Source organism: Mandrillus leucophaeus, unplaced genomic scaffold, assembly GCF_000951045.1.
Source record: "Mandrillus leucophaeus isolate KB7577 unplaced genomic scaffold, Mleu.le_1.0 Scaffold873, whole genome shotgun sequence".
Classification (NCBI taxonomy): Eukaryota; Metazoa; Chordata; class Mammalia; order Primates; family Cercopithecidae; genus Mandrillus; species Mandrillus leucophaeus.
Genome location: NW_012109508.1, coordinates 1,069,611 through 1,094,116, shown reverse-complemented (window position 1 = coordinate 1,094,116; position 24,506 = coordinate 1,069,611). Strand labels below are relative to the sequence as shown.

The 24,506-nt window shown below is 41.3% G+C and overlaps 1 protein-coding gene across 2 annotated transcripts; it reads right to left on the bottom strand.

Annotated features, from left to right (window-relative positions):
* Window positions 1-1,083: 1,083 nt before the first annotated feature.
* Window positions 1,084-24,240, bottom strand: AMACR (alpha-methylacyl-CoA racemase). 2 transcript variants are annotated; one of them, XM_011969120.1, is made up of 6 exons: window positions 23,852-24,240; window positions 21,981-22,124; window positions 20,818-20,978; window positions 14,993-15,179; window positions 5,451-5,842; window positions 1,084-2,474 (listed from the first exon to the last, which is right to left on the bottom strand). In XM_011969120.1, the coding sequence occupies exons 1-6, from the start codon at window positions 24,096-24,098 to the stop codon at window positions 2,370-2,372; spliced, it is 1,236 nt and encodes a 411-aa protein (XP_011824510.1). In that variant the 5' UTR covers window positions 24,099-24,240; the 3' UTR covers window positions 1,084-2,369. The 2 variants fall into 2 exon arrangements, with proteins under 2 accessions (XP_011824510.1, XP_011824511.1); XM_011969121.1 differs by lacking the exons at window positions 1,084-2,474; window positions 20,818-20,978 and having other exon boundaries at window positions 5,212-5,842; window positions 23,852-24,216.
* Window positions 24,241-24,506: the final 266 nt, after the last annotated feature.

The following is a 24,506-nucleotide window of genomic DNA, read 5'->3' as shown; positions in this document are numbered from 1 at the left end:
ACACACTTTTTTTACATGATCACAAACATGGTTTCTCTCACGAACACACAATTACACATCACACATGGCTTCTCTCACAGACATGTTATTTTACATGATTACACATGGCTTCTCTCACACACGTTATTACACATGATTACACACATGGCTTCTCTCACACACACACGCTATTACACATGATCACACACATGGCTGTGAGATAATAAAGCCTTATTACATAGAGGTTATGTCAAAATGTAAATAAATTGATATCTTTTTATAAACTTCTTTTTATAAATACAGACATTCTATTTTTTTCTGACTACAAGTTTTCTACACACATAGCTCAGGAGTGAAATAACTAGATTTAAAATGGTGGTAGGTCACACCCTTCTTCAAATCATTAGCTGTCAGATCGACCTGATATTTCTCCTCATTGTACTTAATACATTCTACAGTAAGATAATTCTGAGTTTATTCCATATCCTGTGTTTGTCTTTGATTTCCTCAAGAGCAGAGAACAGGTCTGTTTTGTTCATTATGTCATCCCCAGGAAGTATCATGATACCTGGCACCTAGTAGATCCTCAATAAATATTTTCTAAAGGAATTACTGAGTGAATAAAACATACACACTACATTTTGTGCTGCCTGTCTGCTCAGATCTATTTCCTTTGGTGCTCTTTATCTTATGGGGCTACATTTCCAGGGTTCTCTTGTTTTCTGGCTTCCAGGTAGATTTGGCTAATAGGAGGCACTGGTAGGAAGACTAGGGGAGAGAGAGCAGGAAAGAAGCCAGGATATTTCCCTAGATTTCTTTCTTCTCCCTGAGGTATTACTGGCAGTGTCTGTGTCTCCAAGGTGGGTGCAGCAACTTTGGCGTCTGGGTCCAGGTAACACCAGCTTTCCCATGACCCCTGCATTCATAGGAGTGGTCCTGGCTTCCTAGTTTTGTTCATATCAGGGTTGCCTCGCCATCTCCTGGGCTTCTCTGCTCTTTAATCACCAGTGGAATTCTTTATATTAAATTTCTTCTGTTTTAAAGACTTCAAGTGGGTTATATTTTCCTTGCTGGACCCTGAGTTCAAATGAAAAGTCTGAGTTGTAGGGAAAGTCATCTTTTTATTATTTATTTATTTATTTATTTAGAGACAGGGTCTTGTTCTGTTGCCTGGGCTAGAGTGCAGTGGCGCAATCCTAATTCACTGTGGCCTCAAACTCCTGGGCTCAAGTGATCCTCCTGCCCCACCCTTAAGTAGCTAGGACTACAGGCACACAGCTCCATACCTGGATAATTTTTTTATTTTTATTTTGTAGAAATGGAGGTCCAGCTATATTCCCCAGGCTGGTCTTGAACTCTTGACCTCAAGTGATCCTCAATGCCTGGGCTGGAAAACATAACCTTATGGGAAAGTTCCTAAAAATGGTTGACGAACAAGATTGAAGACCAGAATATGAAAGCTTAAACTCTGATTCTGCCTCTTCCTAGTTGCATATTCCTGAGCAAATAATTTCAACTGGTATTTCTAAAACTGTGCCAAGGCACCCAGGGCATTAGAGTGACCTCAAAAGAGTATCTCAGAATATTTAAAAATTTGAACACATAAACACAATGAAACTCAACATCTGTCAGACATCACACGAACTATTAATGAGGTAGTTCATGCCTTCAACATAAGATTGCCCTATAATCCTTCTGATAATTTCATATTTTTGTGAGACTGGGTTTCCCAGTCAGTCTGATAGAAAAGCAAGTATTATATGGACATTAACATGGAGCAGAAAGTGAGGGCAGCAGTGTCCAATCTCATTCCGGGTGAGAAGCTGTACACTGTCCAATAGGTGCATACATCTCCTTAGTAAGTAGTTGTGATTAACAATGAAACAGAAATGAAAAATATATTTTCTTTTATGTGTATTATGTTTTTAAACAGCTAATAAGTTGGTAGGACATAAATATTTAATTTGTTGGGACCTAATTATTTATAAATTGAATGGTTAGATATTTAATTTGGCCTAAGCCACCGTGAAAAAATTACCGAGGCGCTAAGAGAAACATGAACTAAGAAACCCTTCTGAGTCTCTGGTTTTTCTCATCTGTAAAATGAAGAAACCTGCCCCACCTTCCCCCTACAATTGATTGCTGACGACAGTTGACATACTGCGCATAATGGACCTTATTGATGGCCTACGCAACATCCATTCTCTACTCCCTCTACTCTGATGGCACCTGGATTAGATTGTGGAATCTTCCCCTTCATCACATGCCTTTAGGAAGTTGAATCCAGGGAAGCTCCGGGAGCAGGCTGGTTTTATGTAAAGACATAAAACCAGGTGCTCATTGTTAGCTTATCTTCTTTTTCAAAGATTGGTATAAGAAAGGCTTGCAACTTAACTCAGTCCAAGGAGACACAAGACGACTCGCTGGGGGCTCCCGAGATCTTTATTTCTGGATATTGCTGTGTGTGGGTATAAGATCCACAACTTGCTACCAGCCTGAGGAGAAATCAAACACATGGAGAATGGAAAGCTGACAGCCCAGAGAACCGCAGGGAAACAGGCCCGAGTGACTGGACACAGGCAACCCTAAAACTGACCGTCCCTCTGGACTCTAGGTAGTGAGCCAACACATTTCCTCATCATTTTGGATATTGTTTTTTGCAGTTGAAGGCATTCTGATTCAATATAGGTGAAATTATTTTGCAAATTACATAGTGTGATGCAATTGTTGCTAAAGTTCGAATGTGCTTAGAGGGAGATCATGAACACCAAGACTAAAGGCCTGGATGCAGCCTATCATCCTGTTTCATGTGACTTTTATTTATCACCATACAGTTTGTGGCATTTCACCATTTCCTACACTGTAGAATCAAGAATGTAAATAAATGTGTATCAATGTCTTCAAGAATGTATCATTCTTCTTTCACTAGAATTTGCCACCTTCAATTGCCTGCTTCTCTTCCACTCTCCTTAAAACTTCCTATTTTCTCCTTACCTGTCCCCTTTACTTATTTCTAAATCTACAGCTTGTCAAAAGTTAACTGAAAAATAGAGGTGTAACATTTTTTTGCACAGGGTCTTAGACTCTTCAGAAAAAGGAAAGTAAGGGTCACTAACAAAAGCTACTAACCTTGCTTTTATATATTCACCCTTTAAAAGTTCACAACGTACAAAAACCAATTTTTCATTTGAACATTTTGTGTAAAGTCAACTAATTACAGAAATCAATGCTCTAAGCTAGCCTGTTTATTTACAGATTTTTTGCCAACTTGCTTTTATCCTTTCCCTCACTGGTCGATTGAACAGCTATTTTTTTGAGCACCTATTATAAAAGTAACCAAGGTAAAAAGATTTGGTTCATATCCATTAGGATAGTGCTACTCAAAGTGCAGTCATTGAACCAGAATCACAATCACCTGGAAGCTTGGTGGAAATGCACATTCACGGTGCTTACCCTAGACCCATTGCTGTAGAATCTCTGGAAAGGGGCTCAGGAATCTGTTTTAACAGTATCTCCAAGTCATTATTTTGCCTGCTAGAGCCATTAATCTCGGAACATATGGCCTAGTGAATAATTTTGTAAAATATAGTAAAGGCAATTACTATCCTTGCAGATGTGTATGAAGTGAGATGGAAACATAGAAAGGGCCTTAACAATACAAGCTAACACTGAGCACCTAGGATGCTTAGGCACTTCACAGGCATTGTCTTAGACATCACAATGATACAGTGAGATTTCAACCCAAGGCCCTTCTGACTCCGCAACTCATAATCACTGTACAAAACTACCCTAGGGTTGAGTAGCACAGGAAGTTTCACAAAGAAGGCTGTGTTCCAGCCCAGTCTGAGTTTGCTAGATCAACAGACTGGAGCAAAGGGGTCTTGATAGTCCTGGAAAATAATGGTGCAGTATATAGAAAGGAATGGAAACAAGAGAGACCATAGCATAGTTAGGAATTTCAGGTAGTCCAATGTAAGTCCTGCGGAACAGGAGGACAGGGATGGGCCTGGACAGCTAGATAGAAGTCTTATTGTAAGTAAAGGTTTGATATGCTACGTAAATGAGTTTATATTCTACTCTGTAGGAAAAAAGACCACCACAAGATTTTTGCAGGACTGAAAATTCAGTGTGGTATCAAAAACATACCCAGTGGAGTAACATGATAATAATAGTAAGGCAATGATACTAGAGGTCAAGGCTGATAGGGCAACTGAACTGGAGTCTTGGGAAGAGATAAGAGGGGCCTGAATGAAAAGTGCAATGGGGGATAGGCAGAGGGAATGGATTCAAGTGCTGTTAAAGTAGAATTGACAGCACTTCACTCTTGAGATGTATTCATTTAATACATATTTACTAAGTTTCTGCTATGCACTTGGCACTATTCTAGGAACTAGGGATTTTACAATGAACGAAACATACAAAATCCCTCATAAAGCTCCCATTCTAGTGTGTGTTGGTGGGCTGGCGGGGGTGGGAGGCGAGACTGGGGTTAATAAGCATATATGTCAGTAGTGATATATGGTACAAAGAAAAACAGCATAGGGAGAGGGGATAGCAAGTGATTAGGTGGCTGCTATTTTAGACAGAGGCTAGGAAAGGACTCTCTGCAGGGGGGCAATTGGGCAGTGGCCTCAATGAAGTAAGGATAAGCTGAGGACCTATGAGGGCAGAGATAGGCATGGTGGGAATGGAAGCAGGAGACTGGTGAGAGAGAAAGACTTGCCTGGCAGGACGCAGATGATGGCACAATCTGAGAAAAAGAGGCATGTCAGTGAGGCTAACAGGCAGCTGCACAGAGAAGGCCGGCTCTCAGCAGAGAGGGTTAGACAGAGGGGTGGGAATTATCTGCCAGAAACCCGGAGATCATCTGCCAACATTCCCATTCAAAGACACTGACTGAATGATTTCCTGTCAAATTAAAATGGTCAGACTTCTCTATTTAAGGACGTTCATTTTGGTAAACAATAGAGCCAAAAATATTTCAAAGATTCACAAAATGCTATTTAAATGGTATTTAAAGGGTTTTCTTAGAAGCGTTACAAAATCCTATTTAAATGGTATTTAAAGGGTTTTCTTAGCGTTGTACAAACTTAAAAGGACAAGTACACTTTAGGGAAAAAGAAAGCTTTATTTCATAAATTATGATATATTAACTCATTCAAAATATAAGTCAAGAATCTTAATATCAACAGATTATATCAAGCAAATTGGAAGACAGAATAACTACCACAGTTTAGTATAAGTACCCAAAGTATTTATAAATCAAAAGCCCTAATGATAACCATTTTTAGAATTCAATCATCACTGTAGAATCAGAGTCTGTAATTCTTTTCTTGATTAGAGTGGTAGGACACTGCAATACTGTTCCTCCATGTTTCCATGCATACAATGTTATGTGTTACTCTACACTTTAAATGCAGTATTCAAATTCACTTGAGCTGTGGGCCTGGAAGTTAGAGGCTAGCTTTTACCTTATTACTTTCAATGATTTTATCTGACTTAAGCTGATCAATCTCTTCGCGGCTGAATCCAAATTCGTCAAGTATCTCCTCAGTGTGTTCTCCTACAAAAGGATCCCTTTTGAAAGAAGGGATGGCCGGGGTGTTTGACAGCAGAGGTGCAGGGCGGGGGCTCATGCTCTGCTCCTCATTGGTGATAAACGAGCCCCGTTCCTTGCTGTGATCATGATGAACAACCTCCTCTAACGTCAGAACCGGAGTCACACAGGCATCTGTGCCATCAAAGATTTGACACCACTCTGCCTTTGTCTTCTTTGCAAATACAGCTGCAAACTTCTTCTTCATTTCTGGCCAATCATCCATGCTCATCTGATTGGGAAGTTCATCAGACTTTAGTCCAAGTCCTGAGGAAAAATACAATTTCTTAAATTATCATGCTTTGAACAGAGCTATTATAATCAATAAAAATGAATGCTGAGCCCACTGTACTATGCAAAATAAAATGTTCTATAAGGGCTTCTCAAATGAGTCAAGAGAAAAAAATGTAAAGTCAGTTTAAGGTTGGAGTCAAAGGCTGGAGAGGGCAGAGGTAGTCAGACTTGTCACCACCAAGATTTTATTATTCATATTTCATCAAAAGTGGTCTGTTCTCAATGGTCTGGTTTCCAGAAATTGATTTCCTACCTCTGAGTAGATTTTGAAAAAAAATTTCCCCAGGATGTTATTAGCCACTCACACTGAGTTAAAATAACTCCCTATTCTCTATAATGTATTCAAACCTTATAAAAAAATATGAACAATTTTATACATGACCATCTCAGTTTCCAAGGAAGAAGCCTGAAGACAAATTATTTAATTCAGGATTGCAATTTTATAAATACATTCATTTATCTTTATTTTGTTAAAATAAAAGAGCTAGAATGGCCAGGAGTGATGGCATGAGTATAGTGAAAGCTACTCAAGAGGCTGAGGCTGGAGGATTGCTTGAGCCCAGGAGTTCAAGGCCTGGCCTGGGCAACACAGCAAGACCCCCATCATCCATCATCCATCCACCAATCCATCCATCCATCCATCCATCCATCCATACATACATACATATATACATATATACATACATTTTTAAAATAAAAGAGCCCCAAAGGGCTTTGTACTAGGATAAAGGACTTGTAAGGTAACCAAAGACTCATGCAAATTGTTCCTATAACAAACAAAACAGAAACTTATTAGCCAGCCAGTCAACAGTGGGGCATGCAGACTCCTCTCCGGCATGAAAGGAACTTGAAGGGCCCATCAAGACCACAGTGCAGAGGTCATGACAGCAGCTACCTGGGGATTTAACAGGAAAAGTGGCCTCTCTAGCTCTTGACCCCATCTGTGTTTCCTTTACTGACTATGTGGGCCTACCGCTGCAGACATGCCCAAACTCCAGTGCTGATTAAATTATACCCAAAGAGCAGGGCCACTTTACAATAGTTGGTGCAAATGTCCCTTTTCTTCTATAAGCAGGTTTTTAAAAGTGCATGGCTAAGTGTCAAATGATAACGAAAGGCCCTTTCTTTATGCATAACACTGTGTATAAGTTTAGCCAAGTTAATTGAATAATCCTCACTTATAGAATACCTTCCTTCTCTAGCATGTTGACAATCAAGGCTAATGTTAAGTTGCTCTGAAGATGGTAAAGTCCCTATAGAGGTAAGAAGACATAAATACTGAAGCCTCTTCTTAAGGTTTTGAGGACTATGAGGAAATAAGAAGAACTAACACAGTTCCAGATTTTTGTAAGCAGTCTCCTGTGGAATATATAAGTACATTTTCTTCTGTAACCACCAGTCCCATTCAAATACCAGGATGGATAGGAGGCCATAGTTTCAGGTTATCACTATAATCTACAGGATATCTTTCACTTGATGTTCTTTCTTGATTGCCCTGAACTCTGTGAGCGAAAGGCACATAAAATGAGCAACGAGCAAAAAGTAGTGATCTTCACATGCTTTTAAAACAGTTGCTTTTTATCAGGCTGTGATCAGAATCATAACACTGAGTAAAGCTGCAGCCAATATGTTCTCTCTTTAACTTTATAGTTGAGACTACACAGGTCATAGTTTGTATGCTAGAAAAATACTAGAAATCAAAAGTCCCCAGATACTACCCTACCTCTAACACCCCAATTCTCCCATTGTCTACCATGGCTTCGCAGCCCACCATCTCCCATCCTGCCCATGACCCTGACCAAGGCCACAGGATTGAACACCAGTGGTTTAAGGTGAGCTGTTTGCTGTGCTCCTGACACTCCAATATGGAACTTGGAATCCAGTCCCAAGTCGCAGAATCCATAATTGTATAAATACAGTTATAGATTGTGGCTAGTTGTTATGGTAAAATCACTATGAAATTTCTGGTATTTTAAGTCAAATAGATTTTCAGGAACTAGCCTGGGGATTCAGATACCATTTAAAACTTGGGAAAGCATGTTTTGATTTCAAAAAAACTACCCCCCGCCCCCGACACACGACTACAAAAAATGCTTATTCTTTTAAGTACATGCCATAAACTTTACTGCTTTATAATATTAAGTATATAGTAAGCAGTCAAAATTCATGCTGTAAGTATTCAATGATATATGTCCAGGATGGCAATTGTAAACATTATTTTATTATTATTATTTTTGAGACGGAGTCTCACTCTGTCACCCAGGCTGGAGTGCAGTGGCGCGATCTCGGCTTACTCGAAGCTCCGCCTCCCGCGTTCCTGTCATTCTCCCACCTCAGCCTCCCTATTATTTATTTATTTAAGACAGAGTCTCCCACTATTGCCCAGGCTGGACTGCAATGGCACGATCTCGGCTCACTGCAACCTCTGCCTCCCGGGTTCAAGCGATTCTCCTGCCTCAGCCTCCTGAGTAGCTGGGATTACAGGTGCCTGTCACCATGCCTGGCTAATTTTTTTGTATTTTTTAGTAGAGATGGGGTTTCACTATGTTTGCTGAGCTGGTCTCAAACTCCTGACCTCGTGATCCACCTGCCTCGGCCTCCCGAAGTGTTGGGATTACAGGCGTGAGCCACTGCATCCAGCCATAAACATTATTTTTATAATGAAAAATTTGAAAAAATGTAAATGAACTTGCATAGGGAATTGGTTATATAAATTTTAGTACAGGCAGGTAAAAAATATGATATGGCTGCTACATAAAATGGGTGAGGGTAAAGATCTTTTGTACTGACATGAAAGAATGTCTTTGCTATATTGTTGTATAAAAAGCTATAAATTATAAATTTATATAATTATATATATAAAAATTATAAATTGTAAAACAGAAAATAATTGCTGGGTGTTGTGGCTCATGCCTGTAATCCCAGCACTTTGGAAGGCTGAGGCAGCAAGATCACTTGAGCCCAGGAGTTCAAGACTAACCTGGGCAACACAGTAAGACCGTATCTCTACAAAAAAATCAAAAAGTTAGCCAGGCATGGTGGCACAGGCCTGTGGTCGTAGCTACACGGGAGGCTGAAGCAGGAGGATTGCTTAAGCCAAGGAGGTCAAGACTGCAGTGAGCCATGTTTGTGCCACTGCACTCAAGCCTAGGCAACAGTGTAAGAGCCTGTCTCAAAAAATAAAATAGAATAGAATAATTGTGCATGTGTATATGTACAATAAAAATTCTTGAAGGCCACATCCCAAATTTTCCCAAAGTGGAAGAACAAAGGAAAATTTTCCCTTCTTACTTTTTAAAATCTGTATTGCTTATTTTTTTCCTAGCAAACATATAATTTTAAATTTTTATTTCATTTTTGAAAATTGTGGTAAAATATACATAGAGTTTACCATTTCAGCCATTTTTTGGTGCACAGTACTAGGGCATTAAGTACACTCATACTGCTTTACAGCTATCACCACCGTCCATCTGTACCACACAACTCCTGAACTTTTTCATCTTTTCAAACAGAAACTTTGAACCTATTAAACATTAACTCCCGCTCCTACCTTCCCACAGCCCCTGGCAACCACCATTCATTCTACTTTCTGTCTCTATGAATTTGACCACTTTAGATAGTTCACATAGTGGAATCATATAGTATTTGCCCTTTGGTGACTGACTTATTTCACTCAGCATAATGTCTTCAAGATTCATCTCTGTTGTAACGTGTTGAAATTTTCTTGTTTTTTTTCAGGCTGAAACACATTCCATTTTATGTCTGTACCACATTTTATTCACCCATTCATCTGTTGATGGACACTTGAGTTGCTTCTACCTCTTGACTATTGTGAATAATGTCACTATGAACACAGATATACAAATATCTGTTTGAGTCACTGCCTCCAATTCTTTTGGTTATATACTTAGAAGTGGAATTGCTAGATCATACAATTCTATGTATAATTTTCTGAGGAAATGCCATGCTGTTTTTGACAGTGGCTACACCACTTTACATTCTCATTGGTAGTACACAAGTGTTTCGTTTCCTCATACCCTTGCCAACAATTGTTATTTTGTATTTTTTAGAAATAATAATTTGAAGGCCAGGAGTGGTGGCTCACACCTCTAATCCCAGCCCCATGGGAAGCTAAGGGGGAGCAGATCACTTGAGGTCAGGAGTTCAAGACCAGCCTGGTCAACATGGTGAAACTCCATCTCTACTAAAAATACAAAAATTAGCCGGGCATGGTGATGGGCACCTGTAATTCCAGCTACTCAGGAGGCTGAGGTGGGAGAATCACTTGAACCCAGGAGGCAAAGGTTGCAGTGAGCCAAGATCATGCCACTGCACTCCAGCCTGGGTGACAGAGATCACCCAGCTTTTGAAAACTATCTCCTGATAAAACAGCTTTTGAAAATTATCTATTGCTTACCTGATTGTACTATAAGAACCTTGCTATCTCAAAATGTCATAAAATTCTCAGTGTTTTCAGATTTTTTTGTCCTAGAAAATAGCAGGGATGCAGCAGAGTATGTACTTTAAAAAGACTTTGCATACTTATGTTCAGAAACTGAAGATATAAATTAAAGTATGGTCTCAAAGATCTAAAACACAAAGGGAAGTAAATTAGGTATGTAATTAGTACTACCTCAAAAATTATTATTATTATTGTTGTTGTTCTGACACATAGTCTCGCTCTGTCACCCAGGCTGGAGGGCAGTGATGCAACCTCAGTGCACTGCAACCTCCGCCTCCCAGGTTCAAGTGATTCTCGTGCCTCAGCCTCCCGAGCAGCTGGGATTACAGACATGTGCCACCATACCTGGCTAATTTTTGTATTTCTAGTAAAGACGGGGTTTCACCATGTTGCCCAGGCTGATCTTGAACTCCTGACCTCAAGTGATCCACCTGCCTCAGCCTCCAAAAGTGCTGGAATTACAGGCATAGCCATCGCACCCGGCCCTCAAAAAATTATTACAGATGTGGGGGTTTGTCCAGTAGGACTTGAGAGAGAAGAAATGCATATGTGATTAGTAAAAGTAGTATTTTTGTAAATAAATCTTATAAAAGAGAGATAATGCTGAGGCATTTTGGCATGGACTAGGTAGATAAAGTGCAAGGTGATTTAACATGCTATCTCCTAGAGCACAAGCCATCTGTCAGCTAAGGATCCTACGTAAACTTTGAAGGGAGATGAGGTTTAAGGATACCATAAAAGGCTATGGATGCAAAAAGAGGGGGCTGTAAAAATATCAGGGGAGTTACAAAGTTTAAACTCAGCAGAAGAACACCCAGGAGAAGGTGATCAGGAGTTAAGGCGTTGGCACGATGACCTTGCTAGAAAAATGTTGTCTTGTTTCATTTTCAGTGTTTCCAGAAAGGCTTATTCATTGAGGTGAAGTGTGGATGTGAAAAACAAGTCTGCTCCACACATACAGCAGTCCTTCTTCATCTGAGGTTTGGCTTTCTGTGGTTTCAGTTACCCACAGTCAACCGTGGTCTGAAAATATTGAATGAAAAATTCCAGAAATAAACAATTCATAAATTTAAACTGCATGCTGTTCTGAATAGCATGATGCATGATGAAACCTCGCAGCGTTCTGCTCTATCCTGCCCTGGACATGAATCACGTCCATCCTATCCACACTGTGGGGCTACCAATCCATTAGTCACTTAGTAGCCAACTAGGTTATCAGGTTGACTGCTGCAATATTGCAGTGCTTGTGTTCAAGTAACCCTTATTTCACTTCCTAAGGGCCGCAGAGGTTGTAGGTGAAGGTGATGCTGGCAATGTGGATATGCCAAAGAGAAGTCTAAAGTGCTTCCCTTAGGTGAAAAGGTGAAAGCTCTCAGCTTAGGGGAAGAATAAAACTTGTAAACTGAGGTTGCTAAAATTGATGGTTAAGAATGAATCTTATATTCATGAGATTATGAAGAAGGGGAGAAGGAAAAATAAATTCATGCTAGTTTTGCTGTCACAACTCAAACTGAAAAGTTATAGCTATAGTACATGGTAAGTGCTTAATACAGATGGAAAATGCATTAATTTTGTGGGTGGAAGACATAAATAGAAACATCTTGCAACTGACAGCAATCAGGTTTAGTACTATCTGCAGTTTCAGGCATCCACTGGGGGTCTTGCAATGCATCCCCTAAAGATAAGAGAGGACTACCGTATATGTTTTAAAATAACAGGATACATCAAGGAAGGGAGTTAACTTCCAGAGTGGCAGAATGAGAGCCTTCAAAAACCTGTGTTAAAGCAATGAGAACACTAACAACAACTGTCAGAATTAACTTTTTCATAATTCTGGAAATTAAAAGCTTGTAGCAATCCAAGGAGCATTTATTCAAGAAAAACAGCTGAATCTCAGTAACACCAGTGAGCTTTGTGGTGTTAGAACTTATGCCAATTTCATCCCTCTCCCTGTGGTAGCCTTGAAAAGCAACTTCCCCTCAACTCTGGTCAGTTCTGAAAACCAGCAGGAGAAGAGACCCGAGAGGAGGAAAATAAGTTTGGAGCTCCCCCAAAAACACCATCCCCAGAGAACTGTCATTATTTAGCCTGTCGGGCAGGTCCCTGAAAGGCTCCATTCTCAGGGCTTGTCTTTCTGTGATCTAACTCAGAGCTCACTTTGCTCTAGCCCTAAAATGCTGATTAAAAAAAAAAAAAGGCATTATTTTATCACAGCTGTCTTAGGTGGTGTTACTTATTGCAGCTAATGAGATGCTGACCAAAAAACTTAAAAGAAAAAAACTGGGGAATGGTATATCCATAGGGGGCTTTGAAAAGCTCCAACATATTCCTGAGAATTTTTTTACACCTCCTGAGAAGGCCACACACACACCCACGTGCAAGACACTGTGAATGCCCGGGAGAGATCTGAAAAGGCCCTCCTCTCTCACCTCTGGCTGACCTTGAGGCTCTTCACAAGCAAGAAGTTAAGGCACGTAGCGCTTCAGAAAAAGATGGGCGATTTATTGGTTCAAGGCATTTAAGGGCCACAGTGGCTCGTGCCTGAAATCCCAGTACTTTGGGAGGCTGAGTCAGGAGGATTGCTTGAGATCAGGAGTTCAAGATCAGCCTGAGCAAAATAGCAAGATTCTGTTTCTACAAAAAATAAAAAATTAGCCAGATGTGGTCATGTGTGCCTGTAGTCCCAGCTACTTGGGAGACTGAAGCAGGAGGATCGCTTGCACCCCGGAGTTCAAGGCTGCAGTTGGCTATGATCACACCACTGCATTCCAGCCTGGGCAACAAAGCGAGATCCTGTCCCCCAGATTAAAACAAACAAGCAAACAAAAAAAAGGCATTTAAGGACATTTCTGTCCAATCATTAGCTGAAGCTAACACAGTTGACTTCGGTGGCTGCACACGCCAAAGAATACAGATTTAATTTAAGAAAATCATTAAACAAACAGCAATAATAACAAGTCCAGGACTGAGGTCCTGAGGAGTCCTGGGAGGTTGTCACATTGAATTATTTAAAATGTGCAGTACTGTTTTAAAATTTTACACGTTTATTTTCATTAAAACTTACTTAAGTCACTTTGGACCCAGCATGTCCTTAGGTTTTACCCATTCATCCAACTTCTCTGCTGTGAGACAGCCAAGTTCACCGGCAGTCTCCTTTATGGTCGATCCATTTTGGGGTGTTGTCTTAGCAATCTCTGCTGCTTTGTCATACTCTATATGAGGGTTGAGAGCTGTCACCAACATTAGCGACTTCTTCATTAGCTTCTTGATCCTTTCTGTATTGGTCTGGATTCCCTCTATGCAGTTTTCTGTGAAGGAAACTGAAGCATCCCCCAGCAGCCTGAGTGTAACACTAAGTTTTTAATCATCATTGGCTTGAAAACATCCAACTCAATATGGCTACTGCTACCTCCAACAGTTACAGCCACACCGTACCCCATGACTTGGGCTGCAACGATGGTCATCGCTTCACACTGAGTAGGGTTTGCCTCGCCTGGGACGATACTGCTTCCTGTTGCATTTTCAGCAAGGTCAGTTCTCCCAGACCTGGCCAAGGACCAGAACTCAGAAAATGAATATCATTTGCTGTCTTCGTCAGACTGCAGTTGGTAGTGTTCATGGCTCCACAGAGCTCCGCCAGAGCATCATGAGCAGCCAGAGCTTCCAATTTATTTGGAGCAGTGACGAAAGGCAAGCTTTTTAATTTCTGGACAGAGAGGTACCCTTTTTGATCTAGATAAACCATTCTGTTCTATAGTTTTTCCAACTATATTTGAATAGGTGAAGTTAGTATGTTTAACCATAAAATGCTTTCAGTTGCTTGCAAACACAATTATTCCATCAGATGAGAACACATCAAAAATTTGAAAAATTAAAAAAAATCATTCCCGCTATATACAAATAACTTTTAGTATATGCATCTGAAAAGCTACCAAACATAACAATGAAACCTGAAACTTGTAGTAGAAAGGTAAATGCACTGTGATCAGCTTTCACACCACTTCAGAGTATATTCTGAAACTTCTTAGATTCTACATTATTTATACAGCGAATTTTAAATTCAAACATTTCTCAGGAACAAAATGACTCCCATCCAATTACTTAATTAGAGAAGAAGAGATCCCAAATTTTCTTGCTAATTGATGGCAACTTGCCAAGAAGGCAAGAATCTGCAAGACAGGTAATCTGCAAAGGCATAGTGATATAGTAACATATTCTAACAGAATCTCTTTTGCCAAAATCTTTCCATGCTCTGGTGACTTCTGACATTGAAGTGCCATAAGGGACATCTACCAAGGAATAACAGCTGGTAGAATATTGAATGGAAAGTGACCAATGTGGGCAGATCATTTCTAGGGAAGAGTAAGATCTGGGCACACAGGGGCAAGATTATCCAACACAAGGAGTGAAATTAAAGCACCGAACATCCTACAAAAGGGGTTATTATTTTTAAAACCCTCAGCCATTTTATAGACTAGTAAGACTGCTGGTCAATTTAAAAGCCATGGAAAATGCCCCACATTATACTGATGGCTAAACTGGATTAATTTGAAAGTGGCTATATAATAAAAGACATCATAGATTCCAAAAGTCTTTAAAATAGAACCAAAGAACATCTACAGCAAAAGGGGAGCTGAGGGAGACACATGAAGTTTACTTACCTTTGATCAGCAGCTCGTAGAACTGGGGTTCTATTGCTCCAACAGCCATGAATTCCCCATCTGCTGTCCTGTAAGTCGTATAGAAAGGTGCTCCACCATCCAATATGTTCTGTCCTCGAGGTGCTTCCCACAGACTTGATTTCTGAGTTTTCCACAGAAAAGAACTTAAATATGCTGTTCCTTCCACCTTTGAGAAAACAGAATACAAAACAAATCCAGATAAGTCAAGTGTCAAAGCATGAACAATTTATCCTATTCAAGTTAAAAAAAAATTTGCATAAAAATTCTTATCTTAGAGTATACGAAGATTCTACTTAATTATACAACTTCTCTGGTATTTCCAGAAAGTGAGTTAGAGCAGTTTGTATTAGAATAGCAATTGGCTGCACTATTCAGTTCTGAAAATACTGTAAGACTTAGAAGGAATGACTTTTGTTCTCCATTTCTAATAAGTTTGGCAAAATGCTGGTAATTTTTAGCTAGGTGAGGGTACATGGAAGATCACTGTACTATTCTCTCTACTTTTTACAATGTTAAAAACTGTTACGATAAAAAGTTAAAAATTAAAAGAGCTTTTTAAAATGCATCTCCTGATCGCCATACCTATAAACACACACAGATGTAAGAACCATAGCACATTTTAAAGGTAAATCTCATAACAGTAAAATTTGGCTTGTTCTAGCTCGATTCCAATCCCAAGAAAACTGTATTTGAGTATTTAATATATGTTATATTTCGTAATCACTAGAAAGTTATAAAATAAACTGACAATACGGATGGCAGGTATATGCATTTTCTGAGTATGTGCATTTTCTGAGTCCAGGTAAACCGGTTTGGGAATGCCACCTTCCCACTGAGTCCTGAAGCAACTACACGATACAGTACAATTACCACAAGGCTCAAACTCAAAGGCTGGAGGCACTGGTCTATTTGAAGAGGACCATGTTCTGATCTTTATGTCTTTTATAAGCCTAATGTCTCCAGCATCCAAGGGAGAAGGCCCTCAAAACATCCTTGTCTCAAAAGTTACCAATAGAGGAGACCTCGTTCCAGCTGCTAGCAATTTCTCAGTTACTGGCTGTGAAACAACCACAAAATGTATCTTTGGATATATCCAATTTTCCCTTTTAACTTGAAACTTCATACACAACTGAATTTATGGCTATGACACTTATTATCACCAAATAGCTGAGTTCATGTAAGTGGCCTACGGCAGTGCCTTTATTTGAGGCTGGATTACAGAGATGTTAGAGTTCTACATTTATACACATACACACACATATATATACACATATGCATATATATGTGCACTATTTTAAATATATTTTATGTTTATGTTATTTAAGCACATATTTAAATGTATCCTATACCAAATTCTGACTCATCAGAGCCTCAACTCATTAACATTTGTTGCTAGACTTTAAAATACAGCTTTTCCTTCCAATTTTGCATAAACGTTACCTTGTATTTGAAACACTATTAAGGAAAACTTTTGCTCTGCATGGTTCTCCTCCCCTCTTAATTTGTGCTTACTCATACAAAACCAACAAGTTAGCACCTTCAACAAGCAAGTGCCTGCTTTCCGCTCAAGCTTTGTTTCTCTCAGAGCCTAATGCCAAATCAATAGGGCAATAACAGATGAACTGGAAGCGAGCTAGCTTGTCATACAGTGCAAGAGAGAGTTTCAGCAGAGAGTTCTGAATGCTGTTTATTTGACTTTCATGTTCAGGCCAAAGAATGTGAGAAGTTTTTAGACACTGTAGCGAGCTGACCTGGAGAGAAAACGTTTTTGTTTTGCTTCATCATAAATGAAATGCAATCTGAAATTTTAAGCAAGTTTTTTAAAACGTACTTTTTTTTTTTTTTCTTTTTTTAAATGGAGTGTCGCTCTTTTGCCCAGGTTGGAGTGCAGTGGCACAATCTCAGCTCACTGCAACCTCCGCCTCCAGGGTTCAAGCGATTCTCCTGCCTCAGACTCCCGGTCAAAATGAAATATAGTAATAAACTGAATACTGAAAGTGATGAGACAATCACCCATAAACTCTAACTTCCAGTGTTCGTGTTTAGAACAGCTTCACTGGTCTGACAAAATAATATATAAATATTGAGTACGTAAACATAAAATGTTTTATGCTAATAAAATACCCCTTTAATCTCTTTTATATGTTGAATGTCCTAATGAGATTGCTGAAAAATAGACGTGTTAACAGTTACAGGTCCAGTTGGGCCCACTCAGGACAAAAACAAGCTCTGGTCCAATCCTTAGCATCAGCGTCGGGTACAGGCCAAGAAATACAGCAGGAACCCTCCTCGTCTCATCCTAAGGCCTGGCAGTGGCTACCCTGGCACACGGCTTCTCTTGCCCCATTACTCATACACCATGCAGGCCACAGTCGAGAGCCCCCTGACACAGGGAAACTGCAGCCTCAATTTGCCACCAACCTTTGATACTGTTAAAAGAAAAACTTGAGACAAATTAATTTAAGACTTTGAGCAAAGAATGACTCACGAATTGGGCAGTCTGTGGAACCAGACTAGGTTCAGAGTGACTAGTGTAGTCCTGTGGCCAGAGAGGGCTTATGGACAGAAAATGGAAAGCAATGTAGAGAAAACAGAAGTGAGGTACAGAAACAGCCAGCCAGACTGGTTACAACTGGGCCTTTGTCTTGTTTGAACACGGTTTGAACAGCTGGCCGCCTGTGATGGGTTGAAGTACGGCAGCTGTGATTGGCTGAGACTTGGTGCTTATTACAAAAGTAGGTTACAGTCTGTTTACACATCCAGTTAGGTCACAGCTCACTATGTAAGAGAAACCTTTAGGTGGAACTTAAAATATGTAAGGGGGCAGCTTTATGCTACAGTTAATTTAACAACAGTGTGCTCATCATGTGGGCCCAGATTGACTGTAAATACAGCAAAACACACTCCATATTCCAGAGTTATCCTAACCACAGTTTACAAGGAAGCAGCACTACAATAAGGCAGACTCCAGCTCTTCACAGGCAGGCCCAGGTCTGGAATTGTGCTGCTGAACAATGTGAAAACTTTCGGCCTATTAGAAGGTATCTGCCTCCCCCAATCAGCTTCTACAATTGCCTGTGCCACAACGGTTCCTAGTGATGAAGTAATGACTATGATTTACTGATTCTTTTAGCCTTAAGTAATTAGCAAATACTTGCTATCCCCTAATGGAAATATGAGCCCAGAAGAAAGATGACAACATTTTCACATACCCTAAAACCTTACTAACTTCTTTATATTATTTACTTATTTTGAGACAGGGTCTTGCTCTGTTACCCAGGCTGGAGTGCAGTGATGTGATCTCGGCTCACTGCAACCTCTGCCTCCTGCGTTCAAGCAATTCTCATGCCTCAGCCTTCCAGGTAGTGGGACTACAGATGCGTACCACCAAGCCCAGCTAATTTTTTGTATTTTAATAGAGATAGGGTTTCACCATGTTGGCCAGGCTGGTCTCAAACTCCTGACCTCAGGTGATCCGCCCACCTCGGCCTCCCAAAGTGCTGGGATTACAGGTGTGAGCCACCATGCCCAGCCAACCTTACCATCTTCTAATCATTATATAATTCTGATTAGCTACATTCTGCTGAAAGCAGCAATCACCTTTTATTTATATTTGATGATACTCAATTGCATCTCTTCAGTAAATTACTCAAATTATTACTAGAGAAGTATCTAGCCTGAAATTCTCCTTAACACTCCCAAGGTTCCATTTTTGCTCTTAGTTCATTCCTTTTGGACCCCAGGGACCATGCCCATGGGGCAGCAGGGGAAGTTGTTGAAAGCAGTGGCTTTAGGGTCCAACTGCCTCAGGCAGTGCTTTGGACCCTTTCCCGTCATCTGCTTTAGAGGAAGGCAGTTAACCTCTCCAAGCCTTCAAGTCTTCAATGCCAATGACAGTAGCACATCTCCCTCAGGAAGTTGCGTGGATCACAGAAGCCCTGTGGAAGGTACCAGTCTTGAGATTGGTGGGTACTGGTATAAAGCCGGTGCTGCTATCTCATGCAGCGACTAGGCCATGACTACGCCAAGAGCTGGCCCACAAAAGATAAACCACGCTCCCCTGCCGCTGGTACACACTTCAGACAGGGCACACCGGAAAGTGTGAGATGTGCCCTGATGACAGTGTCCCAGAGGTACACATTCAGCACAGGGTGGGTCATGATTCACCATGAAGAGAAGGAAGCGCAGGCTGAAGCTTTGGACATGAGGGGTTTCTAGTAGAAAATGGATTTTGTGAAGACCATCAAGGACCCAATCCAGTTGGCACTCTCAGTCTCTAAACTCTTGAGGTATCCACCAACATTTGACCCTCTAACCATTCCTTTCTTTGGTTTCCATGACAACACTCCATTCCGCTTCTCTCCTTAGCTGTCCTCAGCCCTTGCTTCTCTTCTCTGCCTATGCATTCCTTAAATGCCAGGGTTCTGTCCCCTTTCCTAGTGGATCACATAGTCTCATATGGCTCCCAAATGACTCTGAAATCTGTTTCCGGTCCCTAACCTCAAGTATCCCACCTGGATATCTCAAAGGCACTTCAAAATTGAAATGACCAAAACTGAGTTCCTTTTCTTCTAGTAAAAATAATCACAATGACAAACTTTAACAGAGGGCCCACTGTACGCCAAGCACTGTTCCCACACTGAACAATGGATGAACTCATTGAATTCTCATAGCATCTAACAATGCTATGAGGAGGATGTCATTATTATCTCCATTTTACAAAGGAAACTACAGCGCAGAGAGGTTAAATAACTTGCCCAAGATCACAGAGCTAGTAAATGGCAGAGCTAGGATGGAGGTAGTCAGCTGCCACTCTATGCTCTGACCACTGTGTCCAGCAGTCCTCCTTCAGGACACTAGCAGGTCATCCAAGCCAGAAACCTGGGAGCCAGCCTTAACTTCTCCCTCTTCGCTCCCTGTCAGTCCACTACCAATTCCCAGCAATTTTACATCTCAAATGTCCCTTCAATGCAAACCAACTCTACTATTAACTGCTTTAGTACTTGCCCTGATCTCTTCAGCAATAACCCAGTAACTGGTCTCTCTACCTCCAGTCTTGTCTCCTCAAATCTATTCTCCGTCCTACCTCCAAATGTCTGTGAAAATGCAAACACGCAGTGGCGGTGCTGGAGTGGGCTCTCTTACCCACTAACTGTGAGATCTTGAGCAAATGGCTATGCTTCCGTTCCCTCCTCTTTAAAACAACAATGTATTACAAATGCAGTTTTGAGAAGAAGAAGAAATCACACAGGGAATGTGCTCAACAGAACATGAGGCAAGCACTCAGTGGATGACAGTGAACAAACAGAAGTGCTATGATATCAGAGCATTCCCTGCAAAACGCAGCAGGAAGGTTTAGACGGGGAGGTCCATTTCACCTCAGCATCCCTAAGAATTTTCTCTACCTGCTGAGGGAGACTTCTTGAACTTTGTTTGAATGATGACTGCTTGAAAATGATATACTAAGCACAAGAGATACTTGAGGAAAATTGCTGAAATATTTAGGTTGGCAAATACTTGGCAAAACCTGCAAGTACTTTTGCACTAACCTAAAACAACATAGGAATCAGATGAGTCGCAGAAAGTTTACAGAACTGACTCCAAGAATAGATGATCAAAATATGACATTCTAACAGATACATAAAGGACATGAGGCTATTTTAAAAAGAAAAGGATATCTTGGTAACTTGGATTGAAACTTCAAATGTCATTTATCTCTTGTCTTCTTAAAAAAAAAAGATTTTAAGCAGCCATATCTTAAACTTAGGGACAAGTGGCAGGCATCTACCCCAATTAATACTTACCATATTTGCATCAATGACCTGACCCTTGCCAGAGCGTGTGCGTTCAAAGAGAGCCATCATGATGCCCAACACGCACATAAGACCACCACCAGCAAAATCAGCCAGGAGATTCAGCGGGGCATACGGATTCTCACCATTTCTGCCAATTTTTGAGAGAACACCTACATCATTAAAAACAAATTGAATGTCTCTTTTAAATTTAATCTCTTCTTAAAATAAATATGTGAGCATCTTAGAGGAATAAGCAATCTCTCCAGTAGATAATCTAAGTGAAAGCTAGTATACATCACTTTTCCAAGAGCGTAGTCAGTAAACTTATAAACAGGCTTTCCCTCAAGACGGGATCCTTGTTTTGTTGTTTTCCTTTCTAAAACCTCTTCCAACCAAAATTTTCAAATATTGCTAAGTTTTCACTCACTCACTTTTGGAAAAGAAAATGCTTATTTATTTTGTGGTTTTAAACCAGTAAATGCACTTTCATTCTTATTAGAAAGAAATGCAAGAAAATACTTGTATACAAGAAAAGGAATTTAATTTTTAAATAGATGTGAAAAGCCAATTCTATTACCCATTTCTTTCCTCAACTTTTAAATGTGTACTCACAGAAAGTCTGAAACGTCCTGTAGTCAACAACACACAGTTCTTAGAATTCTGGAATCAGGCCTATCTCACATGTTGTCATAGGCAAAAACACTAATAAAGTGATACTAGGACCTGAAAACCATGGGCTTCTTCTAGCACTCATAGAAGTCTGAAACAATGACTCAGGCAATGATTCTCAAAATGGTGGGTAGAGATTTTGGGGTGGGGCGAAGTAGCTGTCAGAATCGCACTATGTCAACACTTTCAAACTACAGAGCAACCATCCCTAGTACCCAGTAAGCCTCTTAATTCCTAGCCGGGGCTTGTCTGAGAGCTGACTCAACAAATGTAGTAAATAAATGATGCTAGCGGGCATATATTATCCTTCAAATGTGTTAAGGGGTGGAGTGAGGGAAGGTTGAGAATGATTGTTTCAAGACCCAAACCAATCCATTTTAAACACCCATGCTCTCCTGATTCTGATAAATATTTAAATCTTCACCTTTAAAAATTATTGTTAATCAACATACCTGTAGATCTTGATGGAATAAAAGTATAGACTAAATTTTTTTTCAACATACCTGACAAAGCCAAATAGTTGATATCATGGCCAGCTAACCGGGAGAAGCTTCCTGACTGGCCAAATCCAGTCAGCCTGGCATAAATAAGCCTTGGATTATCCCGCTGCAGAATCTCTGGGCCGAGTTGGAGTTTCTCCATCACACCTTAGGAGAAAAGTAACAATCTTCTTAAGAGAGCATGAATTGAGGATGGAGATAATCCCTTCTCTGAGACAAACTAAATAGCACTATTGCAAGTAATATTAATAACATTTGCTGTGGGCTAATGGCATGTTTACAGCAGTTAAGGCCCCAAAGACTGAAGCCACCATTTCTGGAATGTGTGGCTTCTTTCCAGGATGTAATTTCTCCCGGTACCTCCCTGTTTCCCTCTAGGTTTATCCAAGCCTATTTATTCAATCCCCAGAGCAGGGTCTCATGCCTTTAGTAAATCCCTTTTCTCTCTTTCTATACCACATCAGTGTTTACCACATCCCACCTCAGCTGCACTTGCTTGTACATCCATACACTTATCTTCCCTATCAGCTCATGAGCTCCTCCTGCAGAATTCACACCTGATCTGTTTCCACAGGCGCTAAAGTTCCTAGCATTAGTACCTTCACGAAAAAGTTTAGCACCCATCTGTAGAAAGAGAGGTTAGTGACAATAAGACCTGAGAGTTTTTAAGCTATCAAGTATAATGTTTATAGCACAAACCCCAGGTAACCTGCACCTGAAGTTTCCTGGAATTAAAAGTAATCAAAATTACATAATAAACTCACTGTCTTTACCTTCCTAAGGCTAAAATAAATCACAGAAAATCTCTGGTCATCTACCTAGATAAACACCAGTCACAATCCCTCACCCAGAGGCTATATCCATAGTCCCAGCCAACCTTCCTCCTAATAACAAGACCTTGGACAAGCCTCCTTCATCTTGAATGGAGCATTCTTAAATTATTACATAATCTTAATTATTAAATCATTATTGTTACAAGCCTCAAATATGGCTATGAGGGTTAAATGAGTTAACGCATTTAAATAAGCCTGGTGTCCCCTATGTCAAGGCAGTTGCAGCAGGGATGGAGAGAAATAGTCCGAGTGGGCTAAAGAGCAAAATGACTGTATCGATAGTCATTGAAATTGGATGTGGTGAAAGGAAAACTGGAGTCCATGATGAGGTACAAGTTTCGGATTCAGGCATTCACTGAAATAAATAATACAGAAGGTGGAGATGCTGTTTTAGAAGGAAGAAGGAAAGGCTCAGTTTGGGATTTGTAGAAGCTGCCTGGCGGACAGCCTTGACGGCGATGCCCAGGACCTGTGTATGCCAGTGTCTGCGCTTCTGAAAGGGGAAGTCTACAAAAAGGTGAAAATGATGGGAATGGGTAACGGGGCTTCAGGGAGCAGATGCTGCGACTTAGAACGCCAGCGTTTCAGGCAGGGAGCGTAAGCCTGGGTCCGTGGAAGGCTTGAGGGTACAGCACTCCAAAACTGTAGCCGAATAACCGCCTATATGCAGTTTTCCAGGAGGGGAATCCTATGGCTTTCATTAGATTCTTCCAGGGTTCAAGACCCTCAATTAATTAAGAAAGGCAAATACAGAGCGTTTCTTAGGAAAAAAAAAAAAAGAGGAACTTGGGAAGGAGTCAGAGAGGCCAAAGGAGAAACCCGGCAACAGCAGTATCTCAGAACTCAAGTTTTGGACAATCAAGTTTGGGATGAATGATCACTAACAATACCCTAGGAGGCAAAAACATCTAGAAGGCTGGGGCCGACAAGGGTTCTTGCGGCAACAGGGCAAAGGTGTGGCGGGTGCAGCCTGGATCGAATGGCCAGGCCCCCTCCCCTCCGCGGGAACTTCCACAGAGCACAGGCGGGGCCCGGGCTCACCGCTGCGGAAGGGCTCCAGCAGCACGTCCGACCGCGCGCACAGACGCCGCAGCACAGCGGCTCCCCGCGGCTGCTTCAGGTCCAGCGCCAGCGAGCGCTTGCCCCGGCCCAAGCGGCTCACGTCGTAATGGGAGCCCGGCCGCTCCACGCGCACCACCCGCGCCCCGAAGTCCGCCAGGACCATAGCACAGAACGGGCCCGGGGCCAGGCCGGCCAGTTCCACGACCAAGATTCCCTGCAGTGCCATGGCGCTCCTCAGTACGCCCTGAATGAGACCGAGCAGCCCCTTGCCCCCGCCCAGCAGCCTACAGGAAGCCCTCCCCAGGCCGGGCGCCCCGCCCCCAGCCCCGGCGCCGCGCCCCAAATGCGCCACCCCTGCCCCTCTTTTGTGCGCCTGTGCGAGCCCGCGGAGTCTGCGCACTGGCGCGCTTCCCGCCCGGTCTCCCGGTACTGCCAGTGGCAAATTCGCTAGGTTACTTTTCTTTTTCTGCAACCTAAATTGCTGAGTCCTAAATTGCAGGGACTGACCTTTGGAGTTCCTGCCTGTTACCGTCCTCTCTGGACGCTTTTATTGCCCCATGGCGATCCCCAGCCGTTGTACCATTTGAGCCCCAAGTCCTGCCGTGCTCTAGGGAAATAAAATAACGTAAACACG

Coding starts and splice junctions, on each gene's coding strand:
- AMACR (XM_011969120.1), bottom strand. CDS start 24,098: ATGGCACTGCAGGGAATCTTGGTCGTGGAACTGGCCGGCCTGGCCCCG. Junction 22,125..23,851: donor GCTGGAGCCCTTCCGCAGCG/GTGAGCCCGGGC, acceptor TTTTCTCCTAAG/GTGTGATGGAGAAACTCCAA. Junction 20,979..21,980: donor CAACTATTTGGCTTTGTCAG/GTATGTTGAAAA, acceptor TTAATGATGTAG/GTGTTCTCTCAAAAATTGGC.